Source organism: Nymphalis io, chromosome Z, assembly GCF_905147045.1.
Source record: "Nymphalis io chromosome Z, ilAglIoxx1.1, whole genome shotgun sequence".
NCBI classification, from domain to species: domain Eukaryota; kingdom Metazoa; phylum Arthropoda; class Insecta; order Lepidoptera; family Nymphalidae; genus Nymphalis; species Nymphalis io.
In genome coordinates, this window is record NC_065918.1 from 9,026,651 (window position 1) to 9,047,275 (window position 20,625).

Consider the following 20,625-nt stretch of genomic DNA (forward strand, 5'->3'; position numbering starts at 1 on the left):
TGTCCAAAAGATGCTTTTTAATTAATATATCTACCCGTGGAAATATTTATGTAACTGACAGTAAAGGTTAAAGTTCAATTTCAACAACGTTAGAGCCTCCCTTCCCTGTTTTCACGCATGCACCCATTGGATAGTCTATTAATAGATGCAGGGTTGCAGTTATTGATCTGCTTTACTTCGCCTGCGTCTGAATTTCCAGGTATTTCGCTGAGCTATTATGTAATACGTAGCCTCCATTTTGGATGTCCATGCTCTTTGATATTTAGCAAATTTAGTTCAAATCATTAAATGACCTACATTCAATAAAAACAAAAATCTTTAATTTTTCATCATTTATATCTAAGTTGCATTGTACGTCATTTTATAGTGTTTTATTTGATAATAAATATGTATGAAGTTGAGTAAGATATTAAAAAAGATTTGAAATCATTGTTATGACCGCCTTAGTAAATTCTAATCTCATGCCAACTGTTTCCATTCATCACTGAAGTTTACATCATCTATATTTAGAGTAACTATAAAACTTTACGTAACCTAATGTCTGATCTATATTGTGTTTAATGAGTGATGATATAACATGTTCCTAAACGGTTGGAACATAACATTATCGTGAACCGTCATGATCTATTGTACTTGTTGCATTGGTCCGTGTACAATAAACACTATGATACAGGTAGTATGTACGTATTAGTTGCTATGTACTTATGTTAATTCTTTAAGGTTGATATTAAGTATTTTAAACCATAACAACATTAGATCATAATCAATTCCAGGCCTAAGGGCCTGCCAGCCGGCGAACCTCAACCGCACAAAAATAACGTAATTTTCCTATGAACGTTTCTATGTGGTGGGTTTGCAAATGTCAAAGTGCTTTGGATTTTTAAGTCCAGACCTGATCTTAATGTATTGCAAATTTTAAGAAAGGGCTCTATTATTTTCAGACAGTTACGTCAATATAGTATAATTAAATAAATTATTATAACTATTTTTAAATTATTATTATAATAAAATACATTTATCTTTTATGAGACTTGTACAAAAAGGACACACGTCCTTTTTACTAAAAATATCAATAACAATATTTTTAATTTGTAGATTATGAAAGCATGAAAAATTATCAATTGATAATAAATCAAAGCAAAAGTAAGAAAATTATATAACTAATGAATGCAGAGGTAATGAAACATATAGTAAAATCTAAGTGATTGGTGACGACTGATTGCTTTCGCTGTGCCAATCTTTGTAGATCAACAATTCGATGACAGATGTGCCTACTTTGTCGAAATTTGTTAATCATTGTAAACAGCAGTACTTGGTATAGTTGTGTTCCGGTTTGAAGGATGAGTGAGCCAGTGTAATTACATTACACACATATAAGATCAATAGATGTCACGTGTACATGTACAATTACATGTCATATAAGATCAGTGCTTCGCTGAAGTTTCACTGAAAGTAAAACGAAAGAAATAGGTAGTTTCTCAAAACTACCCCTAACAATAATATTTCATCAATATGATTGTTGTCAATGATCGAAAATATTATCATGTCTACGATGCCATTTTATAGTATAACACAATTCAATGGCAGGGCCGAACAATTTACTGGATAAGTTATGAAATAATTGGGACTTTTATATGTTTACGGAAAATAAAAATAAAAAACATTCTAATTAGGAACAACTTAACTCACTTTAATCGATAACAGAATTTTTATACAGTTAATACGTTCTTAAAACATGACTTACCTTAATGCATACAAAATGATTTACATCTCTAAACCTATCCCAAATCGAAGTATTTTATTATATCAAAAGTATTTCGAGTATAGATAAAATCCATTGAAACGAATACGAGTATGTACTAATTTCTCGGAAGGCTATATGTATTATTACATGTTTAACATTTATATTAAAGGGCACAAAGAAAAAATATTTTTCTTTATTGTGCCAAGACCTGGCGTACGTAGAACCACACCAAAGTTTCATCACAATATAAAAATAGTGCTGAGCAGTTATTGATTAAAGTGAGTTCGAAGTTGTAGACAATTAGATTATTTTTTTACTTTCAAGCAAATAATAGTTTGAAACGCATAGAGGATAAACATACGAATATTGATTTTTATTTATTAAGAATAAGATATTGTCTTCTTTATAAAAGCATAGAGTATAGAAAAAGTAGCTTATTCTGTTTTGTTTTTCTTTGTAATAAAATTGATGTATTTCTCATTCTGGAAAGGTCTCGAAGAATAAGAAAAGCTAAGATGCTTAATGGATTTATAAAGGATGTTTTCGTGTCAAGTAACATAACACGTCGCTCAGATTTCAAAGGCAAGACAATGTAACATTGTGCTTAACGCGGTCTTTTGTCTGGGTTTGCATGCTTGGGCACTCTTCTTTGCTAATATGTATATATTATAACATAAAAGAAAATTTTGAGTAATTCTTATATTACATTAAATGTGAATATAAAATTTAAGAAAATGTCTCATCAATACTCTTAATATTTATTTTTAAGAATCCGTATGATATATAAAACGATAAAGTGGTTCTGTACTTATTATCAATGGCGACATACATATACATAAGTCTAGCCGTAGCCGTAAGCCGCCATTTAAATGTTTCCTTACCAAATCAAAAATACAAGCCATTAAATATAAACAACAATAGGTTAAGTACAAAGACGATAATTAATATCAAAACGTATTAATCAAATTTATCAAAAATACCCACACAAGCGTATAAAATATTATAGGAGTCGAGCGGGAGCGAAACTAGACGACCGCTTTACCAGATCGGACGACGCGGGCGGCGTTCGTCTCACCATCACCGCTGCACAGACCGGAGACAGCGGTGTTTACACCCTGCAAGTAAGTTCATTACCATAAGCTACTATTTAACAAGACTAAAATGTCAAACTAATTTTGTATTAAAGTTAGTTCAAAGACGGTGTTTGTTACTAATAACTATTAATAACATGGGCTGAGAGTATATTGAGGTGTTGCAGTTCTTGTTATGTTTATGCTAGCATACTATAACAATATGCCGGAACGTGGAACATTCCTATAATTATTAACAAACGCTTAGTAATGACTTAACAATTCAACAAGCAAGAAATGTTTTGAAACCTTTCAAAGAGATTAATTTCAACTTCATATGCAATATATAATATTATTTTCGTCTTCTGAGAATAACTCTGCTGTTATATTATTAAAAATATTATAATTGCGAAAGCAACATTGGTTTATTTCATTTAGACTTGACTACACAACAAAACATGAATTACGTCATTTACAGGAAAAAATAGGGGAACGCATTAGAAATTCGCATTTCGACTTTGGGTAGGAAGAGGATTACAGTTTTGAGTTTAAGTCACCTCCGAACTATCATTTCTTATTTGTTTATTCTTTACAATAAACATGTTTTATTTAATTTAAGCAAATTTTTATAGCTTTTATTTATTTCTTAAAGGTTACATTTTTCATTTGATATTTTCTACATGTATTCAATGTATAAGGCGCAAATTTTTTCCGTATGATTGTAATTGTCTTTGTAGAAGAATCTTTTTAATGCTCTCCACTGGGACTCAATTCGTTGTGTATGAGTCTCATCTTCGGCCACAAATGGTTTGTCTGAATCACTATGGTTCACCTTTTTATGGACATAGGTATAACCATACTGATCCAGACCAATCATAAGCCCTCCAATGATCCGTTTCATGATCATACAAATTTAATTCAATGTTTTTCTAAAATAATAATTAAACCCAAAATGATGTTTCGTAGCACATACCTTCAAACTTATATAAAAAACTACGCGTCTCCGCGGGGTGAGGGAAGTGTCATTCGAAAGAGGCAACAAACCCCTATAAAATACAATCCTTACCAAATCCAAATTCGAGATGCGATTTTCTAATGCCAATCCAAAAAATAATAATTTTATGCAGACAAATACGCTGAAAACAGATAGATATAGAATATACTAGATAAATACATATGTGTTATTGTATAATTAGTCTATGGGAGAAGCAAAAAGGCCAGTGGGCAGACCACCCGCCCGATGATCAGACGATTTTAGGAAAATGGCGGGTGCTCAATGGATGCGACTAGCACAGAACGGAGAATTGGCGCGCCTGTGAGGAGGCCCATGTCCAGCAGTGGATAAATGTGGGCTGAATATGATGATGATGGGAGAAAGCATGTGACTGTTGTTTTATTACATATATTATTCCGTATAGTCGTTTAAGTGTTAGTTTTATTTCTCAACAATAGGCTAGCAATGCTGCCGGTAAGGACACGACCCGGGTACGACTGGAAGTTTCCCCGGACGAAATGCCAACAGGCGAAGACCCGCCAACTTTTCTACGACGTCTGCAGGACCTTACGGTGAAGGTCGGCACGCGGACAAGGTTTCTAGTCGAAATCGTCAGTTCTACCGAATGCAGCGTAAGTTATTTGATGCCTATTTTTGTAACATTGAAATAAATATATTTACCTGATATACAATATAAAATTCGATGAGAAATTTGGATAGAATTCCGAACACTTTTGGCACGAAACAAAGTTGTTTGGACGGTCACCATAAATTTATTTGTATGCATGTATATAATATAATTTAATTGTAAATTATGTAGTGTTAGAAGATATTATTAAGATAAGTTTAAATGTGAAAATTTTCGACTCTTATAAACTTATTATATTAAATACAATCTAATTAAACGAATTTTAAGCACAAGTAACACTGACACGGGTTAATATATCTCATTTCACTTGACATTTTTAGTTTTCCCAAGCAAATAACAACAGACATTAATAATTAACACATGAATAAGTAGAACCCATCCAAATCGTCTGCACAAAGTCCTAGCACCTGTAGATTCACCTATCCTTATTAAATTCATTTTGTTTGTTAATATAAATAAATTATTACCTTATATACATGCATTATAATCTAATAATTTTGAAAAAGTGTATTTTGTTTCCCTTGGGGAATTTCATCAGTGAAGATTTTTTAAAGATCAAAAAAGCTTCATCTATTATCAAAATCTTACGAGATTTCTTTGCTTGTAAATAAAATTAAATTCAAATCATTCAATAGCACTCGATTATTATGGGCAAAACAAATATTGGAAATATGTTTTTTAAATAATTATATCAGACATATGTAATAAATATATACCCCCTGGAAAGCGAATAAGACCTTGAATAACTCAGGAATGCGTACGTCAAACGTAATGACATAATTCTCTATTTTAAATATTGGAATCATCGTCTTCTCAATGTTTTTGCAAGCTATTCTACAAATACTTGATTAATATATTACTATACTATACTATTATGGTAGTACCTCTACCTATATATATATATACCTATATATATATATACCTATATATACATGGTCCGTAGCTGCTTTTTTAAACATTAGATAGAAGTTTTATCAGTGATAGTGGCACGTTGCATACCTTCAAATCGCAGACGAACGGCACGCCCGGGGGGGGGGGTTATCAATCTCTCACTAAAAATTGGCGTAAATTTGTAGTTAAACTACCGTTTCGTTCGGTATGTGAGAATTCCGGAGCCCGATTCCTCCACCTCACCCCTCCTTAAACATGATGATGGCCAAAACTCGGAATTTCTACCCCTGGAGAGTATTATCGATTAAACGGTGGAGAAAGCTTCTTTAGGCATCCATGCTCATGACGTACACTATCTGAGCAAGATTGCCTAGGCTGTACTGTGTATATTTCCGGCGGTACCTAAAGGAGCACCGGGTGATTAGCGGTTGCCAGTACGGTTTCCGTCGGGGCACTCAGTCGGCCTCAAATGCCAGTCTGGACATAACGAAAACATCTGATCGGATATGGCATAAAGCGCTTCTTTCGAAGCTTCCTATGGGCATCCCGAGAAGTTATGCAACTGATTCACCAGCCTTTTGGCCAATCAGAGCTTTAAGGGCGTTGTTGACGGTGCATTTTCTAACTTAAAATTTGTCAAATCTGGTGTTCCAATATGCGGCGTGGTGTCACCTACTTTGTTTCTTCTGCATATTAACGAAATGAACGACGTTCGTCGGTCAATTGGAAGGTAAAGTCAAATTGGCTCCGCTCCATTGGACCGCATTCAACGTAGAGCAGTTCCAACTGACGACGATCAAGTTCTTCCTGACCGGTTTGATCCTTGGGATATGCGAAGAGATGTTAGATAAAGATGATAGACTCTGCACCTTCTATAGCATCTATCACGGGAAATGCTTTGAGGAATTGTTTGGATTAATCCCGGCCGCCCGGACATCGCAAATTCCAAATTCCATCCATACCATCTCGATGTTTGGAAAACCACAAGAGTGCGATTTTCAGTGGCATTCCCTACTTCGCACAACCGCTTTGTAGAACCAGCTTTCACCCGCGAATTTTACGAACCGATATAACATAGAAAACACATTTTGGTTTTTACTCTAGACTTTACTTTCACATTTTTTCCCTGACATGGCCGGACAATAGGAAAGGCCAAAAAGACCAAAAGGAAAATTGTGATGGATCTTATAATTTATAAAATATTTCAATCTCTACAGGTGACATGGTATCGCAATGAACGCCGATTGTTAGAAGCGGAACGGATTGCCTTGGTACGCGATGGAAACTTCTGGTGCGCGGACATCTCTGCTGTAAGCGTGGACGATGCCGGCAGATGGACGTGCACGGCGGAAAACGTTGGGGGCCGTGCCAGTTGCTCGGCTCATCTCAATGTTTTAGGTCAGTTTTTAATTTTAAATACATAAAACACTTTATATTGTTAAATAATTTCAACTCAGTCTGACTTAGTTTTGAGTAAACGTGTTGTTTCAACAAATAGTTACATATTGTGTATTCAAATAATTGTACGTATGTATATCCTATAATATATATATATATATATCCTCAAAAAGAGGAGAGGAGGCCTTTAGCCCAGCAGTGGAACATTCACAGGCTGTTACGGTTACGGTACGGTTATGTATATCGCTTAACACACATATTTCGCCTCTCTTTAAAAAACCATAAATAATAAAATCATGGAAGCCTGCTACTATTTAACTTATACCCAAATAAATAAGGAGAGTTTCTCAGACGTATCGCCATCAGATGAGCGTATATTAAACCAAGTTCCGTCAAAACCATTCGGGACGAGTGTATCGAAAAACACGGAGAGGCGTTAGCCGCCTCTCTGGATATTTCAAGGACATTAAAACAAGCTTGGCACGTTCAAACGTCCTCGGCAAGCTTTTTTATATGAGTTGCGGTAGAGTTTTGCAGTGACAATTAAAGTCTGATATCAGATATAGGATTTTCTGAGCGACCGGAAAAACAACCATCAATGACTACTCGAGTAGTCATTGATGGTTGTTTTTCCGATCTGATGACCGTCATAAACAGTCCTCCGCAGGGAATTTTAATTCCATTAATGTTAATTCCCTGCGGAATATCTACTTATAGTTGGCACTCTTTGTTATGCAGATGACTGCTCTGTTCAAGAGACCAAAAAAAGTCCAATTCACATACTACTAGTTCTAAAACATTTGGGCTTTGGTTCAAAGATTAAACATTACCCTCAACGGAATGTGGGAATGAAGTGATGCCGATTTGGTTGAACTTTGTTCAAAAAGAACGGTAGGGTGTCTAGTTACCGCCAAACGAAGTCCTTTTACATTGACTTCTACTTTCCATGGCCTAAAATCATAACATTTAGCTCCTTTCACAATTTTAACCAGCCTCAACTTAAAAATCCAGCGAGACTTAAGGTCGCTGCTAAAAAACATTGGTATCCTTAACAAGGTGGGACGGAACAACTGTTTTATCTTTATATCAATTTCGGGTTATATCAATTAAGTTATTTGCATTACAGTAACAGCCTGTAAATGTCCCACTGCTGGGCTAAGGCCTTCTCTCCTAGATAGATAGTTTATTTACAAAACAAAACTATTAAATTCTATATTTTATTTCCACAAATAATTTATTATTATGCTCACATTGATTTTATGTACGTAACAGAATCAATGTAAGACATAATAATAAATTAGATTAGTTTTTAATCGTCATCATTCATTCATCATTAAAATACAATATACTGTTCTTATTGACATCATAATTTCCTTTTTCAGTTCCAAAGGCCTACAAACGTCCAGAATTTGTAGAAGAACTTCGAGCGTTACTTACAGAACAAGGTACAGTGTCGCTCGAGTGCAAGGTGGTAGGGGTTCCGACTCCGGTGCTTCGGTGGTTTAAGGTAAAGAAACTATGCTACCATAATTCAATCTTGAATACTATATTCATTCTATTTAAATAAATTTGTTTCATAATATTAAAGGATAGTCGTGAAATCAAAGCTGGAGATGTTTTCGCTTTGACTGCTAATGCTGAAGATCCAACCTCCCTTGGTACTTATACGTGTGAAGCAGTAAACTGTATGGGCAGGGCCTATTCGTCATCAAAAGTTCACGTAGTCGGTCGTGCCAGCAGAGAAGGTTCCTCACGACCAAGCTCTGGGTATTTCAATGTTTTTTTCATGCATGTTAAGATTAATTTCCTTTTAATATTTCTCGCTAATATTATTATGGTATATTATAACCAACATCTTATCTAACAAAAAAAAATTGTAAATGCAACATATTAAGTTATTTTTTTATATTTACATGTTTAAGGTAAAAATATTATAAATAGTTTACAAAGCCATTCTAATTAAAGCCATTTTATGACCTTCGTCTGCGTAGAACAATACAGGAAAAAAGTACGTATGTTATAATTGTTATTTTTTTATATTTTCAGAGGAATAACACCTGAACCACCTCCTATATTTACCAAAGAACTAGAGGACCATTTCGTAAGAATCTGTGAGCCTTTAACTTTAAGTTGTAACATCGTGGTACCGCCATGGCCTCGCAATGTCGTCTGGTACAATAAAGAAGGAAAAATCGACCCTAGTGAAAGGTAAGCTGCAGATAAGGTTCTCCAGACTGATCGGCTAAGGCAGCCAATCTCAAGAGAGATTAGCCAGTTAGCTAACAAATGCACAGTTGTGCAGGACATATTATAGTGCACAAGTGTGTGCGCAAAAACAGGTGCACTCTCTATTCCCTAACTCTCATGATCCGATGGGATGGCAATCGGACACGACCGAAAAAAGTTCAGGCGCAGGACCAACGGCTTTACGTGCTATCCGAGGCACGGGAGTGTACACACTACCAATTTCCAGACCCATAGGCTGCAATTGAGAATTTTCGACAGAAAAACCTAATAGTGGCCCGACCTGGGATTTGACCTCAGGACCTCTTGGTCTGAGGCCTGACATCTAGCCACTAGACCAACGAGGAAGCTATATATAACTGAAATTAAATTGACTACTTGATACGATTGGCATTATACAATTATTTATTCTAAGAAAATTGTAGACTTACTACCATTAGTCATGAATTTAAAAAAGTACCTTTTTGAGTCGGGATGGCCTAATAATTTTAACTCGTGAGTATTAACCGATGTCTGCAGGTTCGAGCGACACTGAATTTTCATGTCCTTAAATTCTGCTCATAATTTATCTCGTTCTCGGTGGTAAAAGGAAATAGCGTGAGGAATTTGCATGTGACGTATAAAAGTCTCATGTGTATCCAACAACTTGCATTCTAGCTGCGTGGTGGTATATACTCCAAACATATTCCTCAAAAGAAGAGGTTTTAGCCCAGCTGTGGAAAATGTATAGGCTATTAATTACCTTTTCAAAAAACAAACTTTTATCGAGTTGAATAAAATTGCCTCATACTACCAGCCACGCCAAGATGGGCCAGTGGTAAGAACGCGTGAATCTTAACCAATGATCGTGTGTTCAAACCTGGGCAAGCACCACTGAATTTTCATGTGCTTAATTGTGATTATAATTCATCTCGTGCTTTACGGTGAAGGAAAACATCGTGAGGAAACCTGCATGTGTCTAATTTCACTGAAATTCTGCCACATGTGTATTCCACCAATCCGCATTGAAGCAGCGTGGTGGAATAAGCTCCAAACCTTCTCCTCAAATAAGGGAGAGGAGGCCTTTAGCCCAGCAGTGGGACATTCACAGGCTGTTACGGATACTACCAGCCAACTGGTGTAGTAAGTAACAAATGCTAGTTTCATACTAGAATAATTTTATGACGATGGTTTTACGAGCAGAAGATGAGTGACTATGGATTTTGATGTTTAGAGTGTTATATAAATATACTTTTAAATAATTTGATATACGTATATAGGTACAATTACATAAAGGAAGAAGAAAATGCAATTAGTCAATTAAACTCAAATATGCTATCGGTATCTCAATTAGGCGTTACCTCGTACCATGAAACATACCTTACATATAAACGTTGAGTGACGTGGGATTAGTTAAACAATGCTTATGTCAGTATTATGTCAAATCAATAACGACAGAATGGATAAAACGGTGTTTTACTAACTTAAGCAATGATTATAATTAAGGCACTGTAATACATTAGCCTTTAATTAGCGACAAAGTCTATACGATTCAGATATTTTCTCTGGATTCTTCTTATTTTGTTTACAACTTATATTATAAGATGTTATTTTAATTCATTGCAATAATGACATTGAAAAACTATGGCATTTTATTAGATTTAGTACAATATTTTTCTAAGAGCAAATATATATTTTTAATTTCTACATTTTCAGGTATCGTGTTCTAGAAGATGGCGTTGGCGGTTATTTGTTAGAAGTACCAACGGCCGAGTGGCCAGATGAGGGCGAATGGAAATGCGTAGTGACGAGTACAGGCGGTCGAGTCGGCATTTCTACGTGTTATGTGTCCATGGATGGTATTGTATAGTTGTCGTTAGTTACAACAAATTACGACCTTGCAGTATTTTATAAAAAATCATTGTTCTAAAATCTTCACGTAGACTTGTTGAACGTGCCTTTGGCGTATCTAAATACATATTTAAAAAATTGTTCTTGCGTTTAAGCGTGCAGCCGAGGAAGACGTCATGAATATGTATACAGCACGAGAATTATACAAAAATAGCTGTAGGAAATAGGTCTTTAATATCAATCCATTTTATTAAAATAATGGATTGCTATTTTGAGTACAGTTTGACCAAATATGCATATATATATATATATATATATATATACATATATATATATATATATATATATGTATATATATATATATTATGCGATTCTTACAAAAAAATCATCCAAGTTTATTTACAGTGCCAAAGAACTATCGGAAACCACGTTTTATGGAAAATCTACAAGCTGTTTTAACAGAAGAAGGTCTCGTGTCTTTTGAATGCAAAGTCGTTGGATTCCCTACGCCAGTATTAAGTTGGTTTAAAGATGGACAAGAATTAAAACCTGGTGATGTGTATCAGCTAACTGGCACAAACTCTTTGGGTTCCTATTGCTGTATAGCGAGGAACTGCATGGGTCAAGCTAGTAGTTCTGCAGAACTGACAGTAGAAGATATCCAAAATCAGTTAAATGAAGAAGAAAAATTGCAATTATTTTCGAAAAACCAAGCCCCTAAATTTTTGCAAGGCTTAAAAAGTGTTGAAGCTAAAATTGATGAACCATTCCGTTTTACTATTAAAGGTATGTATCGTACACAAAATCTGATCAATTTTGAGGTTTTATGTTTTCTTCTGCTGCGCATTGTGTTTATAAATTACAAATTCTGTTATTTCTAAAAGTGAAATAAATTATTTTGCTAATAAACATTTCATTCACATTTTATCTATTGTATAGTTTATTATATTTTCGACAATTAAACGTGTGTGTTTCAGTTGCTATTCCGCCTGAACCTACAGTATCGTGGTATCGAGATGATCAACCGGTTGATGAATCTTTGCGTTGTCATCATGGAAAAGAAGAGCGAGGTGTATTCTTCTTAGATATTCAGAATCTTGAGTTTATGGACCAGGCAGAATGGAAGTGTGTTGCTATGAACGATTTCGGACATAGCGTAACGTCATGTTTCCTTAAGTTAATAATACCGCGACATTATAAAAAACCTCGATTCCTTGAAAATCTTCAAGCAATATTATCTGATGAAGGTGCTGTAAATTTAGAGTGCAAAGTAATCGGTGTTCCGCAGCCAGTTTTAAAGTGGTATAAGGATGGTGAGGAACTAAAGCCAGGTGACATACATAGAATTATCTCCGGTCAAGATGGTACTTGTTGCCTCGGTACATATACATGTGAAGCTCAGAATTGTATGGGTATCGCAGCTAGTTCAGCATCTTTACTTGGCTTTGAAGATTCGATGAAAGCAAGAAGTAAAAAGAAAGCTGATGAACAAGCTTTGCAAAGAAATTTATCATTAAGTACGATTCATGAAGAGCGAACATCCCAAATGTATGATACCCCAGTTGGTGATATAACCTTAGATGAAAAAGGAGAAATATCATTTTCTTTTGATGGTAAAGAAGTATCCGTTTCTTTATACGAAACACCGGATTTAACAGAAGAGGAAGCATTACAAATAGTGGAAATGTATGCGGACCAGTTATCAGAAAATGTAACAGAACATAATGTAGTTGAGCTCCCTCCTTTAAGATTTGTTAAAGAGACTTCAACTTCAGGAAATTTATTAATGGAGGCTATAATTATTGATGTTTCACCTGAGTATTTTACATCTCCCGAAGAAGATCTCAGAACTGAAGCTGATATAGAAGATATCTCAATTGCGGATGAAAATGGTCCTCCGCAACTTTCACTAGACCAAGAAGCTGATGGTGAAGATTATTTGGAAAAGACAATAGCATTATTATCAGATGAAATGACGGACTTTCCTAAAAAGAATATTAGAAAAAAATCTGATTCGCAGAGAAGTGTCGACGACTACTTTAGTTTATCGCGTGATCAATCACTTTCAGAGGAAAAGAAAGACGACGATACTCAAATTTTATCCGAAAGTGATCTTCAGAGCTTCGCAAGTGCGCATAGTTCTGGAAAACCAAAATCAAAATCTTCAAAACCATCGATTGAAGACGGCCAAGAATCTTCCGATATTACAAAGACAGTTGTACTTAAAGAAGATCTACAAAATAAGGTGATTGAAACAGAACCTTTGATAGCGACACCTATAAAACAGAGGCGAAGCTCCCGGAGATCTAGTTCAGGTAGCGAAAAATCTTTAAACAAAATGAAAGATAAGGAAATAAAAACCGAATCGGAAAATGTTTTGAAAAATTTAGACGTTAATAAGGAAAATGTAAAAACAGTGATGAACAATACTAGTTTATCTCTAACAGAGGTAATAAACGAAATACAAATCCTTGAACGTGATATTATATTAAAATCCGAATTCATGTCTACTGCAGCTACTGCATCAAACAGCTTGGAAATAATTAACAGTTTAATAACGCCATTGTCGGAAATACATAGTATAACAGACGCTATAAGAGAGATGGTTTGTGAATCTTCCGAAAACATAACACCATTATTGAAAACACTTCCACCATCATTAAAAAATCTTCAAGATTCACTTACTATAATTAGTAAGTGCATTGACGTAGAAAGTGACAACAAGACTCTTGTTAAGAAAACATGTATGTCTATTATTCGAAATTGTGGTCACCAATTAGATAATATAATAAAAAACTTGAAAGAAACCATTTGTAATGAATACCTATTTGTTGAAAAAATACAGATTTCTAACATTGAAACTATAACAACAAATTTAATAAATATCATACATCATAACATAGACGTTCTCAAAAGTGAAGAAAATAAAAAAACAGAAAAGGGTAGTAACCTTCAGGAAGCAACAATAGAATCAAAACATTTACATGCTACTCAGAAAGCTATCCACGAGCTCAGGGGATCATTGAGATCACTATTGTTTATAATAGAGGAGGTAGATATTTGTAAAGAGACAAATTTTGGTAAAATCAGAAAAAGTGAAATTATACTAAACGACATGTCAACGCCTATCCAAGACCTACAAACAGCTCTAGAACAGATAGAAATTCTTTCAGTAACCGAGTCAAACTCTGATTTACAAAAATATAATACAGAAATTATAGAGAAAGCTATGGAATCAGTTTTAAAATTAAGAACATCATTTGAACAACTATCAGGAAAGGAAAGTAATATTGAAGACAAGGCTGGATTAAGTGTTGTTTTGTATGAAATAAAAACAAATATAAAGGAAATATCAATGCAATTAGATGAACTTGAAACAAAAACTGGTAAATTTGACATTTTAAATAGTGATAATAAGTTAGAAACACTCCAAAAAATTGCTCAAATTTTGATTAATTTGGAGAATAATTTACCAATACTTGAAAGTTTTTCTAGCATAAAAGGCTACATGACGGAGTTTCATAAAAATTTAACGAAAGTTCTAGAAAATGTAATTGAAAGCAATGATGCAAACAAATATTTTACTTTATTGGAAATATGCGATGCTGTTAACAGAATGAATACATCAATCAAAAATATAGAATCAAACAATGTTCTGTCTCTGGCTAGCATAGGCAATACACTTAAAATAATTCACACGAATGTTTCCAATAATGTGTTTGAACCAGAATTAAATTTTTCCATGCTAGAAAATATCAGCAATTTGCTAGTATGTATTCAAGAAAATATGAATAAAGCAGAAGAGTTAAATATAACCGAAAATTTGGAAGAAGTAAAAGATTTATTATTAGAAAAATATGAAGAAAGCAAAGTCAAAGTTGTGCTTGAAAATATAGAACAAACTATTATTGCTATCGGTAATGTAATATCACACGAATCATCAACTTCAATAGACTTTACTTGGAAAAAGGCCATGGAAAACATTTGTCCTATTTTAGAAGACCTTAAATATTGTATTGCTTCTTCAAACGTGAAAGCTACCGAAAAAGATGAAAAAATATCTGATTTAGAAAGTTTATCTTTGTCACAGTCTATTGCGAATCCACTCATCGATTTACATCAGAATATAAGTGTACTTAATCAAGTTATATGTGAAAATGCTGATAGTCAAGAATTTAGTCTATTAGTGGAAGACTATGCAAAGCCACTTTTAGATTTACGTAACACCTTAGAGATTTTACAACATGATGTTATGTCTCAATGTATTGATAATGTAGCATACCCCGAATTGAACACTAGTATTGCAAATGTCGTAGAAAATCTTAAAAGTTGTATAGTTATGATTCAAGAGCAACATGTAATAGAAGCCGCTGACGATATGTCCACATTAGAAGATATATCTGGAATAAAAACTACTGCAGATATATTGCCTAGCGATGATTTTGTAACGGTAACTGTTAATGACATGGAAAATGTGCAATTTGCTGAAGAAGCTATACCGTCAGCTACAGGTCAAGCTTTACAAATATTAAAAGAAAATATTATGACGTTGCAAGATTCAGAACTATTAAATTGTATAGAGTCCGTTGAGATTCCTGAGTATTCTTCTATTAAGTCCATCAATATTAGATTAGAAGAGATAAGTGCTCAAATAGAAAGTATTTTACAGCCCATTACTATGGAGTCATGTCAGGAACTGACACGTTATTCCCAGGTGGTAGAAATTATTCAACCACTGCAAGAAATACGACAGCATTTATCAGTTATTGATATAGATAACATTCCAGTTTGTACAGATATTACAGAATCGACTCCTGAAAAAATGAGCTTTATAAAAGAAAGCATACAAAATTTCAAAAGTAATCTAAATGACTGCTTAGACATTTTACAGTCTGCTATTGAAGTGACTGATAATGCTATTGATATATCTTCTAAAATAAATACTTTACGACGGACATGTGACAAAGTAATTAGTTCACTTGACCAATTAGAAGAAACCATATTATCAAATAAAGTAATCATTGCAATGAATGTTCAATTAAAGGAAACAGTTAATCGTTTTGTAGATTCGATACGTTTTTCTGACAATACGCAACAAGTGAAATCTGCAATAGAAGATCTTTATGAGGCTGTAGTTCCAATAAAAGAAGAACTGACGTATTTGGTGAAACAAAATCCCGAATTATTATCAATAGAGGATATATTTACACAACTTATTAATGATATTGAAAATAATATTATTTCTTTAGAACAATGTAATTTTGTTAATCTGGCTCAATTTAATAGTTTAAAAAATAAATTAAGTGAAATGAAAGTGACGGAGTATCATGAAGAACCTAATGATAAAGAAGAAACTTTAAATAAGCATTTATCTGACTTAATAGCACCACTGGATTTGATTTACAACAAATTGCAAAAACAAATGTTAGTAGAGAAAAAAGAGACCGAAGAAACAGGAGAGATAGATTCAAAATCATTCGAAATGCAATTAAGTTATATCAATGAAAATATTAATAAGTTTGAAAAGTGCCTTAATCTTGAAAATATATCTATAAATGGGGAAGATATATGTCTGGGTATGAAAGTAAATGAAACAATTCACTGTATTTTAAATTCTATAAAAACTACACAAATGTCTGAAAGTTTAAAAACAATTTTGCAACCCATTGAGGCTATAGCAAAGATGTTACAGCGTATTTTACCTGCAGAAAATAAAGAAGATAAACATAGATCACTTAAAGGTAAGTTATGAATATTTTAAGCATTTGTAATTTAGTTTAGTCCTTTTATATTAAACTTTGAAAAGTAGTGTTTAATTTATAGACGTTGATTCTAATATCGATACTTTCATTAATGACAATTGTCATCTATTAATATATATACCTTATCTAATAATTGAATAGCTTAGTTTTCTACTATTAAGAAATGTAAGAAGACCTACAATTCGCATATGGAAACATTTTAATCCTTTGGACAGTTTTATTAATCATAACAGCAATCATTTGGGTGTACTAGATGCACTTAGATGTTATCAAAATTATTATAAAGAAATTATAAACTCAAACAAGTGTTGCTGCGTGAAAAATATGGTTTTCGTATTGAACAATGTACATATTTATGTACAATATGAAAACCGAATCACAATATTTTAAAATTTAATTCGAGGATTTTCTGAGGCTTAGTTTGTAACTATGTGAGTTAGTGAGGTAGAGTAAATCCTTAAAATTATTATCAGTATTATATAATTTCATAATTCAAAAAAGCGTATTTTTTTTGTATGTGAGTTTCCTTACGACCTTTATGATTATTATTCAGCATGGTCAAAAATCAAAATTTAAAACAGTTTAGATTTCACCTAAAATCCAAATATCAGAAAATAAACAGCTCCTTCAAATAATATTTTTTCAATACAATATTTCTTTATCTACCACGTGACAAAATTAATATTTTTAAGTAATGCATATGTTGTTTATTTTTTTTAGAAAAGGCAGAAACACTTTTACAACAGATGGAACATTATATTGAAATTATAGAAATTGTTGAAGAAGTATCTGCAGTGATAAAAATAGAAGACTTGAAAGAGTCAGCAAACATTGTGAGAGAATTACAACAAAGTATTGTAACTTTAGATCCAGCTTCTGAAGTTTTAATTGAGAGTTCTTCAAATAACAAAATTAAGGAAGAACAGGCAGAAATAGTTCAAAAACTACATAAAGCCTTGATAATGTTGCAAACTCAGGCATTAGAGAGTACACAGGAACTGACAACAACTGCCAATGAAGATATACGGCAGCAAATTATAGAAGTTGTATCTGATTTACAAAATGACTTCATTGCTTCAACAGGCAACAATGTAATCGTAAACGAAAGCTCGACAACTTCACTTCCTGAAATTATTCAAGAAGAAACAGAAAATAATACTCTGGATGAACAAAATACTCAAGTTATTCTTGAAACAGACAATAAAACATTTAAATTAGCCGCCCCACATCCTATGGATGAACCAGAAAATGCAGAAGATATTTTCTCAGAGCCTGAACAACCAATCGAAGATTTACGATCCAATGATCAAGCAGAACAGCATAATAAAATTGGAAATTTATTAACTCAGACGAACATTCAGCACGAGCAAAATGTCATATACGAAAGTTTAATTTCCCAAGAATTTGAAGAACCTGAATACGAAGATAATTTGACAAGAATTGATAAATCTTCGATTAATGAACCTGAACTTAAAGAGCCATATTCTAAATCTGAAAAACTAGGTACTATAAAAGGTAAAATAGTTAAATAATTCAATATTTTCTAACAATATTAAAGTTGTTTTTAAAGTTGAAGTTTCAGTTTTTTAAACATACTTTGATACTAGGTTGAAAAAAATAAAAAATATCTAGAAATTATATTAAAACAATATATTAATATAAAATATATAAATAGAAATTGTATTAAATAATGTGATTACTTATCCCAATGTATTTACTAATTCCTATAACCTATTGGTAATATTTTTAATACCGTTGTTTGTTGCAGATATACTTTTAGAAAATATAACAGAATACATTTCTGACAAAACAATGATAGTTCTTTCCAAATTATCCCACCCGTTACATTGTGAACATCTTAAGAAAACAATTGAATTAGCGACCCAGTTATGGAATAACACTAAAAGCGAAAGTTCTTCTTTAGAACAGACAGAATTATCAAGTTTTTCGACAGAACAAATTGAACTAGTGTTAAGTTTAAATGAAGCCATATTAATTATGTATGAAACAACCTTTGAAGAGAGCCAAGAATTAGAAAATAAAGTTGGAAAAGATGAATTGGATATCTTTAAAGATGTCGTTAGTAATTTACGCATTACACTTCAGGAAATTATAAGTAATGTGAACACATTAACATATTTTACTCAGGTCAATGAATTACAACAAGAAGAAACAAGTATTAAAGATCCAGTTGAAAATGTTCAGTCTATTCCTTCAGTATCCCAAACGATAACTGGATCGAATCAAATCGAAAAAATTAATGATCTAAAATATAATACTATGGATACAAATGTATCAATAGAAGTTGTAGGTAGTTTAGAAAATAATAATAATAATATCAAAACTGAGGATATATCTGACATAAAAGTGTCAATAACTGCAACTGATTTAAGCACAGCAAAGAAAGAAGCCCCCCTTATTATTTGTAAAACGATAACAGATACAAAATATGCTAATGAGTTTGATATAGAAATAAAAGAGAAGAGGCCAGTAAATAAAGGTAAGATAAATGAAATTTATTTTGTAGAGGTAATTCATTCCTTGTTATATTAATTATTTACATAACACTACTAATTTATAAAAAGCGTATTGATTATATTTTTCTGCCACTCAGCTTAATGCTTAGTCTATGTAGTTCATTAATTAATGATCCATTGCACACATAAAAGCACATTAATTGACAAACAACTCATTCAAAAAAAAACAGAATATTGATGATTCATTCATATCCAAAATACATTTTAAACGAAATATTAAAAAATAATATATCCAATCATTGGTATGACATACCATTGCATAATTTGAATTATTATTCATTTGATATTACTTATTGAAAATGTAATTCTCAATTAATATTAGGACATTTTCGTTAAAAGTTGCAAGTGTTTTTGCTAAGATTTTTTTGCTATTAATCCTATATTTGTGTTTCAGAAACACTAATCAAATATTTAAGTGATTATATTTCTGAAGATATGGTGAATGTAATCGACAAACTGTCACCTATTCTCAAATTAGAAGATGTTAAGAAATCCATCCAGACAGCCCATCACTTATATAATATTCTATCTTCAGACGAATCTGAAAACCTTAATTTTACAACAGAGCAATTAAAAATTGCTTTATTGTTGGATAACGCTGTGTCATCGCTATGCGATTTCCCAATTCAAGAAGCTGAAGACAGTAATGTCACAAACCATGAATTAAAAAATGCTAATAATGTCATGAAAGAACTGCTAAATAATCTTCACGCCGTAATCGAGTCGACGTTGACCGAATCCGATTTAGAAGTTTTGGATATGGATGAGTTTAAGGTTTCAATATCTAAGGAACCTTTTAAATTTAGATTATTAACAGACGATAGGCTTTCAGATACCAAATCGTCAAAGAAAACAAGTGAAGATGCTAAAGAAAGTATTTCATGTATTAAAGATGTCGAAACTGCTCTTCCTACTCAAATAGAAACGACTGACGATTTAATAAGTTGCGATGAATTGTCAATAGATATGCAAAGTATTAAAGCGGAAATAAAAATAGAAACGGTTAAAGATACCAGTTTAATGAGTGAAAAAAATGTAGAATTTATATTACCAAATATAAAGCAAGATTTACAATCAAGTATGTTCTATATATTATACTGTTGTTTGAATATTATAAGAGCTTAATTTTAAAATTAAGTATTTAAATTGTTATTTTGATATGGAACAAAATAAGTATTATTTTAAAGTTTAATTTTTAAAGTTACTATATTTCAAAAAGTATGTAGTTATTTTACAGATTTTATATATCAAATGCTTATAAATAAGGTTTTTATTTGATAAGCAAATATCATTAAATTTAAAAGTATTTTTGTTAGTAACTCATTTTACCGTATTGATTTTCTTTACACGATATATTTACAACGCATAGTTGTAAATAGCATTGCTAATTTGGGCAATTAGAATCAAAAAAAGGCTTGACCTAAGAATGCCAAAGAAAAATATTATAACAAAGTAATTTAGAAATATCTGTTTTATTTAACTCAAATAGTGTGCTTAAATATATTA

The 20,625-nt window shown here is 32.5% G+C and overlaps 3 protein-coding genes across 6 annotated transcripts in view; 1 reads left to right on the forward strand and 2 right to left on the reverse strand.

Moving 5' to 3' along the window:
- The window catches only part of LOC126780716 (pyruvate dehydrogenase phosphatase regulatory subunit, mitochondrial), a 236,825-nt gene that overhangs the window by 156,496 nt on the left and 59,704 nt on the right, over positions 1–20,625 (reverse strand). The window lies entirely within an intron of this gene.
- Positions 1–20,625, reverse strand: part of LOC126780736 (solute carrier family 35 member C2) — a 98,123-nt gene that overhangs the window by 31,346 nt on the left and 46,152 nt on the right. The window lies entirely within an intron of this gene.
- LOC126780707 (titin-like) overlaps positions 1–20,625 on the forward strand; it is a 46,951-nt gene that overhangs the window by 13,310 nt on the left and 13,016 nt on the right. For all 3 annotated transcript variants that reach the window (XR_007670530.1, XM_050505344.1, XM_050505346.1), the window contains exons 2-13: positions 2,751–2,865; positions 4,267–4,440; positions 6,566–6,746; positions 8,129–8,253; positions 8,335–8,513; positions 8,793–8,954; positions 10,686–10,828; positions 11,226–11,606; positions 11,798–16,561; positions 17,303–18,097; positions 18,351–19,082; positions 19,514–20,197. Coding sequence is in view for 2 of the 3 variants with exons in the window: in XM_050505344.1 (XP_050361301.1) it covers positions 2,751–2,865; positions 4,267–4,440; positions 6,566–6,746; positions 8,129–8,253; positions 8,335–8,513; positions 8,793–8,954; positions 10,686–10,828; positions 11,226–11,606; positions 11,798–16,561; positions 17,303–18,097; positions 18,351–19,082; positions 19,514–20,197 (8,435 nt within the window). In the remaining variant the exon portion in view is untranslated. The remainder of the gene's footprint in view (positions 1–2,750; positions 2,866–4,266; positions 4,441–6,565; positions 6,747–8,128; positions 8,254–8,334; positions 8,514–8,792; positions 8,955–10,685; positions 10,829–11,225; positions 11,607–11,797; positions 16,562–17,302; positions 18,098–18,350; positions 19,083–19,513; positions 20,198–20,625) is intronic.